An 11,075-nucleotide genomic window follows, 5' to 3' on the forward strand; every position below is an offset into this window, starting at 1 on the left:
CACACACACACACATATATAAATTCCAAAACGGATTAGTTTTGAACAGAAGATAGCCTCCCTCCAACTCTTAAACCCACTGGACCATTTGGAATATTTTTAAACTTCATGAAAAAATATATGTAACTTAATATAAGGTCTGAGTGCAAAAAGAAAAAAAAAAGATTAAAAAACACTACTTGTTGCTACACTAATAGCATCAAGAAGCTTATCCCTTCAACCTGCTTGCTGGACTGGAACTAAAAAACGACTTCTCTTGCACTTCTGAATTGACCTGACAGCGCCGTTTAGGGTTCAGGTAGTGGCCGCATTCGATAAATTTTGCATACAACAAGGTTTGTAATCTATAATATAAACATAAACAACACAAATCACTAATATTAGACAAAGTGTAATTTATAAATAATTGAAAAAATAAATAAACAAAAATTTTCAGATTTAATTAAGTCTCTTCCCGAATGCAAGACATTGCCAAACATGAAGCAAGTGAATTGTCAAATTACCTTCTCTTGAGTGTTATGGTCAGCTTTGTCAACTGGAACAAACTCAGGATTAATTCTAAATTCCTCTACCATCCATTCAGTGTCAGTTCCATTAGGAGGACTTCCTTGATAGAAAAACAGTGTCTTCACATGACCAACAATTTTACCCTCCCATGTGATCGGAGCTGCACCGTCAGGATCGATCTCATAGTAACCACCATCTATTACCGTAATGTCGTCGTCTTTACTCTTGGTGGAAAAGAAAAACCACTCGTTGGCCTGCCCCAATTGAAATAAACCTAGAGATCAATTACAAAAGTTAAATTCTGAACAAGAACTTGATTATAGAGACAGAGAAAAAATGGAGGTGACCATTTTAGCAGTCGTGGCCAGTCTACAATCATTTTTGCCTTCAACATTATGTTGAAGCCTTGTATATATCTACTATCAAACATGTAGGGTGCATAAACACAACAGCAGGGGGGGTTAAAACCAATTAATCATAAGACAAACAATTTTTTTAAAAAAAATATGGAAAATTTACCCAAAGGGAGTTTATCTGGGCTTGATGCGTAAACATCAATGGTAGGAATAAGGTTAGCAGGAAGTTGTTCACCTAGAATTTTCCTCTTCAAATAATATACAACAAGATCATCATCCATGGGGCAAAACTTATAGCCAGCAGCGACAGGCACGCCACTAGACATTTTGAGGTGTACAAAAGCGTATAGAGAGAGGAACAATGATTGTATTGTAATTGTAATAAGAATTAAGAGACTAGCTAGTTAATAGATGACAGTATGATTTGTGGATGGTGGGGGTTGTAGCATATATATATATATAGAGAGAGAGAGAGACTGGAAGCTGAATCAAGTCCAATTTCTAGAACTTGATCCTGAGGCTGCATTCCAGAAAGATGTTTTCCATTTCTTTAAGACTGCACTGTTAACATGGATTCTACGTGGAAAAGGGGAAATAAAAAGAGCATCGTTTTGATCTAAAAATCAGCACGGTATTTACATTTTAAAGGGACTAATTGCATGAGTCTCCAAATAGAAAAAGGATGAGCGGCGGAAAACTGAATTTTCCTATCCAGGTTTTTTGACCTAAGGCTAATGTAAGGGCCAGTCCCTTCTTATATTTTATTTTTTAGCTTTTTATTAATATTGTGTAGTGGTTATTTTTTTAGATAATTTTTATTTAAAAATATATTAAAATAATATTTTTTTATGTTTTAAAATTTATTTTTGATATCAGTACGTCAAAACGATTCAAAATTATAAAAAAATTAATTTGAAACAAAAATAAATAAATAAATTTTCAAAAATGCTTTTTAAATACAAAAATATACAACTCAAAATCTTTCAAGCTAGCCAATTATAGCTCAATATGTTTTCGGAGGTTGATATACTCAGTAATTCATAACAATATTGATACCGGTGCATCAAATATGTGAGTGATATAGGGATTTTAAACAGTCAATATGTACATTAAAAACACATTTATAAACTAGTGGAAAAAGGTTTAAGTCTAATTAAGAAGAGGTTTCGTATTATCAAACAATTAATAACTCTCAACTTAATTGTTATATTTTGTTTAAATTTTACCAAGATATTCTAAAAGTCTCTTTCTATATTGTGGTTAGTTGGCTATTCCGATTTACATGCATTGGAAAGGTCTTCAAAAGATGTTATTTGATTTAGTTATGTTAATTTTCTATTCAACTTTGGATTTTCAGCCTTAATTTTGATTTTGATTTTTATTTCTCTATTATTTGTGTAGGGATTTTTATTTTCCTTTCTTGTAAGAGTTGGTTTCGAACCTATTTAAAGGTTGTAATCCTCTTTGGAGAGGAAGACAATTAAAGAGAAAATTATTCAATAATATGGTTACATGGGGTGCCAGAGACAATCTTTTTAGACCGGGATCCCAGGTTTACTTCATAGTTGTGTCCTAGCACACAACATGCTTTGAAAAAAAAGTTGAATCTGAGTGTTGTTTTTCATCCCTAGACAAATAGGCAATTTGAAAGAACAATTTAGACTCTCCAAGATTTGTTAAGAGCATGTATACTAGAATGTGGTGGCAACTAGGAAGATCATTTACCACCTGTAGAATTCACGTATAAGAATAGCCATCAAGCCACAGTGGAGATGGCTTCTTATAAGGCATTGTATGGTAGAAGATGTAGAACATTGATATGCTGGGAAGAAGTTAGGGATGAAAAGATGATTTGACCCGAGTTAATGCAAGTTACTTATAAAAAAGAGAGAATTATATGGAACAAAATGAAAGCAGCTCAAGACAGACATAAAAGTTATGCTAACACTAGGTGGAGACCCCTTAAATTTCATGAAGGAAATAAAATGTTTCTAAAGGTTACCCTATGAAAGCATTTGTTGAGATTTGGAATTAAAAGGAAATTGACATCAAGATATATAAGGTCTTTTGAGGTGATAAAAAGAATTGGGCTTATATAGCCTATAAGCTAGCCTTACCTCTTCATCTGGCCATGATACATGATGTATCCCATGTCTCACTTCTTTAACAAGCTGAAATGGACCCTTCCAAAATAATGCCCTAGGTTTCCTTGGAAATTGAAAAAGATTTGATACTAAAAGTGAAGCCAATAAGAATCTTAGAATAAAGTGAGAATGAACTTAGAAATAAAATAATTCACATATGGAAAATATTGTGGAAAAGCTCTCAAATTAAAGAGGAGACTTGTGAGAGAGAGTCTGAAAAATGGAAGAAGTACCTTAAATTATTTTTGGAATCAGGTATGTGATGTGAATTTCAAGGATGACATTTTTATTAGGTGAGGAGAATGTGAACATCCGATCAAAATTGTATACCCTTGAACAAATCCACGTGATAAACGTAAATGACTTAATATGTAAATAATATTTTAGGATGTTAGTATTTGTAGTTACTATAATGTTTACTTTTATTATTTGGTTGAAATTATCATGTGAGAAACATAAATGACTTAATATATAGAGAATTAGTATTCAAAAGAGAATAACGATATGATTTGGCTTCTAAAAATGGGAATGCTGAATTTAATGAGCATCCATATGGGGATACTAAAGTTCATGTGGTATTCAGAAAAGAATACAAGATTGATTTGGCTTTTAAAATGGAAATGCCAGATTTAATGAGTATCCATGTGTGAATACTAGAGTTCATGTGGTATTCGAAAGAGAATATCGAGTTGATTTGGCTTAAAAAAAGGGAATGCTGAATTTATGAGTAATCGTTTGAGGATACTAGAATCTATATGGTATTCAAAAGAGAATATCGGGTTGATTTGGCTTAAAAAAAGGGAATGCCGGATTTATGAGTATCCATGTGAGGATACTAGAATTCATTGGTATTGAAGAAAATATAGGACTTGTAGGATTTTTGTTAGAAAATGTTGGTAAATAAATACATCGTTAGGATCATTAGACAAAGAAATAGAGTAATCGGAGAGAATTACCAACGATTTTGGCAATGACATATAATCGCTGGATTTAAATTATTTATCGAATGGATAGTCAAAATTTTTTGTTAGAGTTATTGGATTGATTATTCCTTCTAAGAAATTATTATTATTATTATTATTATCAGTGGTGGTGGTAATTTAATTAATGTATTGATAATAATATAATTCTTAAATTTCAGGTTCATCTCATACTCATCAGGATTAATGCTCTACTGTAATTAAATCTCTTTTATATGTATTTTGTTGTAAATAGTTTTGTTTAGTAATGATATAATGAGAAGAATTATGTAATTAACTTAGTTTAATATTTTTGTACGAGATGTTTGGATTATTATGGATGATGGAAAGGCTTAGGATGATTAGACCATTGCGTGTAAGTATATAATGATGATCATTGATGTGTGATTAACTTGATGTCAACACTCAAGATGTTCAGAATACAAAGAAAACTCTATGAAGATTTTGGTAAAGATTTAGCATATAAGATGGGTTGAAAAAACATTTATTGTCTTTCATTAACCTTGAATTGAGATTATGCCTAAAAGGATGGTGTGTGTATCCTTTGCGAGCACTATGGTTGAATCCTTCTATTGCTATAATTTATTCGTCTTGGATTACAAAATATTTTTCCTATCTAAATTCCGACATTTCTAAATTACATAAAATTTACATAATTAATTAAAAAAACCTCGAGTTAAATTAGAGGAGAATTAAATGAGAAATTAATTTTACAATCTAGAAAAAAAATAGAGAAAAGACAGAACACACAAACCCTATTTAATATTACAACTATTCAACCATAAAAACACAATCATATTGGTCTTTAATGTTCATCATCATCCATCATGCATAAGAACATATTAATATGTATAATAAAATTATTGCATGCTTCAATTTTAATTATTGGCTTTATATGCAATTTATAATAATATTTCTAACACTTATAAATATTAAATTCAAATCCAATTTGATAATTTTCCAAATATAATAAATTTTTTTAAATATAGATTCTTTTATTGAAAAAAATAAGTTTCAAAATTTAATAATAAAATTAATTATATTAAAATTCTTATTAATATCCTAAACTATTTTAGGATCAATTAAATAAAAATATTTTAGTTTAAAAACTCTCTTTACTTTAGAAAAAATATTTTTCTAAACATTATTTAATTAAATATTTTAATTAAATCCTAAACCTATTAGGATATGACAAAACTAAAAAATATTGGTTATAAACATTTTAATTCAATCCTAATCTAATTAGAAAAATTAATTCTATAATTAATTTAATTTTGGGTTTCAATTTTAATATAAAATCATTATTTTATATATGAAGGGCTAAAATCATAATTTCAGCCCCAATACCTAAAAATAATTATATATAAATTGTATGGATAGATACATAATTCTACCCTCAAAAACCTTAATCTAAGTAGTAGGGGTAGAATTGTAATTTTTCCCATGTCATTTTCTTCCTTTTGCAGCTGTTGTTGTTGCTGGCATGGTCTGCCCATGCCAGCGGTAACCATAATCGGTGGTAGCAGTATTGCCGCTACACCTAGTGGCTACGCCGGGCAAGAGCCCTCGCACTACTTGCGCAGCGCCCATGGCAGCACCAACAACGTTTGGCGCTATTGTGGCCTTCTACCAACAGTGACTGGCTGTGCGCGTTGCATAACCAAGCGTGCCAACAACATTGGTGCTGCCATTGGTGGTTGTTGTAACGACCTAAAACCATTTTAAAAAAAATCAGTGGTGAATTCCAGTCAGATTTGGTCAAAACAGTAACAAAAAAGAATAATAAGAGAAAACAATACTTTTGGGAAAAATAAATTTGCACATAAATTTAATTCGTAGTTAACGCCAATCAACAACACTAATTGTCTAGCAAAGGTTCCGCTACAATTGTTGGGTTCTCAAATATCACACACGTAGTAAAAACTGTAAAACAAAAATTTTTAGGACTTGTTATGATCCTGTTATATAGATCTAAAGGAGTTTAGGGATTTATTACTTGAAAATTTAATTTTTTTTAGCTTTGAATAATTCTTTAAAGGTTGGATTGTCGCAAATCACAAGACATCCAATTGTTTAGCCTCTAACCGTAATCCACACAAACTACCATTAAAAAATCTCTTAAATCCCTATTTAGAATAGAGGGATTGCTATGCCTAGAGTGCTAACTCTCTATTATGTGACTTACATAGTTTTTTTTACTAATAGATAATCACAAAAAAAGAAAGAGATATAGCTTACTATTTATAGAAAAATTCAAAAAACTCTATAATTGGCAAAATATCAATTCACCGCCTGGATAATATTCATATGCTAATTCAAGACAATTTTAGAAATTAACTCAATCAAGTCCTTACTTGATTTTTCTAGGTCTAGAAATATAATCCCTGTATTAATTATATTCTAGTCCTTAATTTCTAAAATATATTTTAATCAAGTCATACTTAATTAAATCATCCCAGTTTAATTTCTGACTAATGATTTTTAATGTGTGTGATTCATTAGGTTCCTAATATGTTAGCTCAAATATACATTATAGTTCTAATTAAATAGAATTAAACAATTTAATTTATTATCAATACATTATAATTCTAATTAAATAGAATTAAACAATTTAATTTATTATCAATTCAACAATTGATTAATGTATCTTTGAAGATCAGGTGCATTGTCTAGCAACATATCATGATCCTTCAAATATTAGAAAAGTTATTATTGATTTGACTTAACTTTTTAGTTACCGGTTTATCAGTGTAAATAATATTCTTTCATCAATAATGTTCCAATTGAATATTAAAATATGAAGTATGTCTGTCATGTTAAATCATGTTTATTTTCTGTATAATAGTCATTGATTGTTTAAATAAGATTTGAAACTCTTTTCAAATCTAATTCAACTTTGGCCATGGATTTCTCGATTGATAAAATTTGAGAATAGAAAAAACATTTTTCTTAATTCACCTATAGTAATGAATCATCTCTTGATCACTCAAATACCTTCATAAAGTTCTTGTTATACCCAATATTTGCCCCTTCGTTACCTAAATTAAAATAACATGTAACAAGATTAAAACATAACATTCTTTATATAAGATAACTTAGTGATCATAAGTCTAAAGATCAGTTACACAACTATCATGTGAGCCTTTCCATAGACATAGTTAATCTCCACATATGAAATTCTCATACGAGTCATTTCAGTCTACACGTCTTATGACAAGCACTTACATATTAGTTCTAGGTATCCCTCATACCTCAGCTTATATGAACACCTACTTACTTTCATAAAGAAAAGAACATAATAATATATATCAGTCTCTGTAACTCTAAAAAATAAGTATTTAAGATAGCGTCGACCAGAAATATTTTATAAACAATGATTTAATGTAATCATAACTTTTATAATTTTCTTTACAAAATATTTTTATCCTATGAACTTTATCATTACTCTAAATTCGTAAATTAAATTTTAGATTTATTAATCTAATATTATATAAATATTAAAGATAAATTCAACTTTTATTTAAAAATATATTTATATAAATATAATAATATCAAATGTTGGCTGCATTAATTAAACTAACAAATGTAAGTGAAATGTTTCGTTCACCATTCTTCTCGGTGACTTCATGAAAATTCCACAAGTGAATAAAGAAATTTGTAATTATCTAAATAATTTATTGGAAAATATTATGTTTTAAACAAAATCCGTACTTAGACAAAATAATTAGCTCCTTTAATTGTTTGAATTACCTCAAGCTAAAAGCCGGTAATCTGATGGTACCAGATTCGAGGCTCTGCAAACAAGTTTTCTGCAGCTTTACCTGCAGGTTGGTATGGTGGTTTTCTGAACAGGTTGAGGGTTGACGAAGAGCACCATCAGGCGGGGAGTGCTCACCAGCCAACTTTCCTTCTTTCTTTTTTATCACATGCAAGATGGATGTGCCAATGGGACAAAAGGAGTGCAGAACTTGACAAATGAAAATGCAAAAGCTGCTATGCCTTTCCCTTTCGACATTTGCTGAAAGAAGGGCTACAGATGACAATATGCAAGGTCAATTGCCTTGGCGGCAGCAAAAAACAGCATCACATTCCTAGTAATGCTTGAGCAAGACATGAATCCTTGGTTATATAATATCATTTTCTCGAGTCATCCATTTACCACATTCATGGTGATCAATTGGAAAGGAACACAGTTGGCTGAACTTGATATACAAAAACAAAGCATAATCCCCATAGTCAAGGGCTTCTCCCACATGTGCCTTAAAAAAATAGGTTAAACAAGAGGAATAGCTAAATCACATATAACAACATAGAGCAAATGCTTTAATTACGCACCTCAACCAAAAGCTACAAACAAATACATCAAGGATAAAAACACCATGTTATTCATGAATTACTTTATGCTTAGATTGGATTGAGATACGTAGAGGACTCTGTACAGACGCTCCCATTCCAAATGAGTGAATAGATTGCCACAGAAAATTTAGGAATTCATCACAAAGATTTTCATATTTATTGACACAAGTCGACAACCAATGAAGAGTGTTTACGAATTTAAACATTAAATAAAATGATATAAATCGAGCCATACTGGTACTGAAGGTTAGGAACTTTGACGTTTGAAACATTCTCAATGAGCTCAGTTCTTCTCATCGCTCGGCTGATGAACCCTTCACTTCCAATCAAGTATGTCAAGCAGCCACAAAACCTCGTCCCTGGATTTTGCAGCATCACAAAAATCCATTTCAATCCCAAAGACATCAATGACACTGTCATTTCTATCATCCATGAATAGCAAAGAAATCCAAGCCCGGATTCCTGGAACAAAAGGGTGGGCTGGTGAGAGGCCAAGATAGTCAAATGCCATGGCCCTATAGGATGTCCGATCTATATAATCAAAGACAGATTTATTGATTATGCAAGCAACCCTATTGGAATCCTTCCGCCCCACAAGCACTGAAACACTTACAGTCTCGCCTAAAGGGACTTTGAATCTCGGCTCAACAGGTAGAGTCATCTTACAATCAGGGCCTTCAAGCTGAAATCTAAGCCTATCACAAATTCCAGGAGGTGGGCTTTTGATTCCAGTGTGCAGAACAGGGCCTGGGACCACTTCAGAAAATATCAATTTATCATCAGTCCAAATGTCGATGAAGAACTCCAAATTGTCAAAGGAAAGTCTAGGAGGAAGCAGGATTTGTCGATGCTGTCGCTTGTAAAAGGTCTGGTATAGTTTGTAGTATGTGACAGTTGGAGGATCTGACCTCTTGCAAATGGAAGGCCATCTCTTGGCACAAACACATTTCCAAAAGTAATCATCTTGCGCCATATCTCTCCACTGTTTGCACACTGCCATGCAAGAAGCAAGGTCTGCACCCTCCAATAAAGGGAAAACAACCTTCAGAATTTCTTCATATGACATTTTCAGCCAGGAAGGAACAATTAAAAGAAGATATGCCTCAGCAATCACTTAAAGCATCTCAGCGCCTGGAAGATTTCCCTGAGAAGAAGTTACACAGAATTTAGATTCAAAAGCATCCTATGTAACAAACAGTATTGGAGCTTACAGCCAATGTGCTTGAAAATGCCAACAAGAAGTTGCCAGAGAACAAATTTCGATAATCTACACAAAATACAGAAGCTACAAACAATTGTCATAAACAATTATATCCAAAAGGGTACTTCAACCTCCTCTATTTATCACTTTCTATTAACATTGGTGATCCAAAAGGCCCTCCTGAACAGCAGAACCACTTTCTTTCTTTCCTCTTACCAAGTAATCTAATTAGGTCAATTAAATGCATCGGACTAATTTTGAATGGTTCATGTCAACTAGAACAATCACATTGTTGCGCATGTCATAGAACACCAAAAATGCAGCACAATAATACTTTTAAAAAAAATGATCTCAAACTAAAATTTCAGATCCAAAAACAAAACACTTTGCACCACTAATTTAGTTTCTCCACACTCTTAACTCCTTTCCTGTAATAACAACTTGAATGACCAGTCACTAAATAACACTATTCCCTTTCGCACAGTCATAACCAATATCAAGACTTAGCACACAGTTTCTCAAAAAATACATCATAGATCGAATTGCTATCCGAAGCTCCAATCACTGACCCTTTGACGCCCTAAAACTCAAAAACAAAACCAAAATCAGATATTGCGAAAACTCTATAAATTGACCCAAAAAAGTGAAATTTACCCTCATGGCCATGCATAACCCCACAAATTCTTCCACTAAAACTGCTATAAATAACAACCAAAACTTACATAAACCCAAGTCAATCTATCAAGAACCCATAAATTAATAGCCCGTAAATTAATAAATGAGTAGCAAATCGCATAATACACACACACACACACACACTATTTTCACAAGAACATGAATAGAGAGAGAGAGAGATCGAAGACATAAATGAAGAAGAAAGAGATGAGAGTAAAGGGTACCTAGTAATTTTCTGGAAACACGCTTGATTTGATTTTGTTGGGATTTCTGGTTTGAGACCACAAGAAAAAAATTAAGAAAGAAAATAAAGAAAAGAGAGATCTTTGCTTATGCTTTCTTTTTGTAAAAAAACGGAAGAAGAAGAAGAGAAAAAGTCAGGTTAAGAAAAATACAGTGGTACTAGAAGATAGATTGATTGACTGCCTGCTTGTTAATAAATCTTTCATTAGAGAGTGTATTTAATTAATTAAATCAACGATATACAAACATCCATAGATGTTTCTATTTAAGCAAAAAGGTCCCTTGAAGTTTTGTTTTCTCTTCTAATTCGATCCACCATAGCTATCTTTTCTTTTTCTTTTTCTTTTTTAATTAAAAGTAGCATGATTTGTACAAACCCATTATTTTCAATTTAGTCCAAACCAATCTCATACAAATTAATTAACTTGAAGAAGAGTAAACCTAAAATCTTTTGAAGATGAAAGGGTCAAAAGATGATATTCAATGTTCAATGACAATAGCATCCAAAAATCTCTTTGCTGCCACAAACCAAATCAATGCTAATCCTAACGGATGTGGTTGGAAATTAACAAAAACTTATATGTGGTTAGTTTTTAATTATATACCCAGATTAC

The 11,075-nt window shown here is 31.7% G+C and overlaps 2 protein-coding genes across 4 annotated transcripts; both read right to left on the reverse strand.

The window, feature by feature from the left end:
- LOC7480602 (NAC domain-containing protein 83) lies at window positions 1–1,495 on the reverse strand. 2 transcript variants are annotated; one of them, XM_024598484.1, is made up of 3 exons: window positions 1,098–1,495; window positions 503–780; window positions 1–343 (listed from the first exon to the last, which is right to left on the reverse strand). In XM_024598484.1, exons 1-3 carry the CDS (start codon window positions 1,186–1,188, stop codon window positions 287–289), a joined length of 426 nt encoding a protein of 141 aa, XP_024454252.1. In that variant the 5' UTR covers window positions 1,189–1,495; the 3' UTR covers window positions 1–286. The 2 variants fall into 2 exon arrangements, with proteins under 2 accessions (XP_024454252.1, XP_002306067.2); XM_002306031.3 differs by having other exon boundaries at window positions 68–343; window positions 1,026–1,495.
- A 6,849-nt stretch (window positions 1,496–8,344) lies between these two features.
- LOC7461180 (F-box protein At5g39250) lies at window positions 8,345–10,655 on the reverse strand. 2 transcript variants are annotated; one of them, XM_002306032.4, is made up of 3 exons: window positions 10,443–10,655; window positions 10,073–10,123; window positions 8,345–9,486 (listed from the first exon to the last, which is right to left on the reverse strand). In XM_002306032.4, the coding sequence occupies exon 3, from the start codon at window positions 9,406–9,408 to the stop codon at window positions 8,659–8,661; it is 750 nt and encodes a 249-aa protein (XP_002306068.1). In that variant the 5' UTR covers window positions 9,409–9,486; window positions 10,073–10,123; window positions 10,443–10,655; the 3' UTR covers window positions 8,345–8,658. The 2 variants fall into 2 exon arrangements, with proteins under 2 accessions (XP_002306068.1, XP_052307853.1); XM_052451893.1 differs by lacking the exon at window positions 10,073–10,123.
- Between the last annotated feature and the right edge of the window lie 420 nt (window positions 10,656–11,075).

This window comes from Populus trichocarpa, chromosome 4, assembly GCF_000002775.5.
Source record: "Populus trichocarpa isolate Nisqually-1 chromosome 4, P.trichocarpa_v4.1, whole genome shotgun sequence".
NCBI classification, from domain to species: domain Eukaryota; kingdom Viridiplantae; phylum Streptophyta; class Magnoliopsida; order Malpighiales; family Salicaceae; genus Populus; species Populus trichocarpa.

What these genes read in the sequence shown, in the direction of transcription:
- LOC7461180 (XM_052451893.1), bottom strand. Translation starts at nt 9,408, where the DNA reads ATGTCATATGAAGAAATTCTGAAGGTTGTTTTCCCTTTATTGGAGGGT.
- LOC7480602 (XM_002306031.3), bottom strand. Translation starts at nt 1,188, where the DNA reads ATGTCTAGTGGCGTGCCTGTCGCTGCTGGCTATAAGTTTTGCCCCATG. An exon ending in CCCAGATAAACTCCCTTTGG is followed by an intron (nt 781 to 1,025) that starts GTAAATTTTCCA and finishes ATTGATCTCTAG; the next exon opens with GTTTATTTCAATTGGGGCAG. An exon ending in ACCATAACACTCAAGAGAAG is followed by an intron (nt 344 to 502) that starts GTAATTTGACAA and finishes TTTATATTATAG; the next exon opens with ATTACAAACCTTGTTGTATG.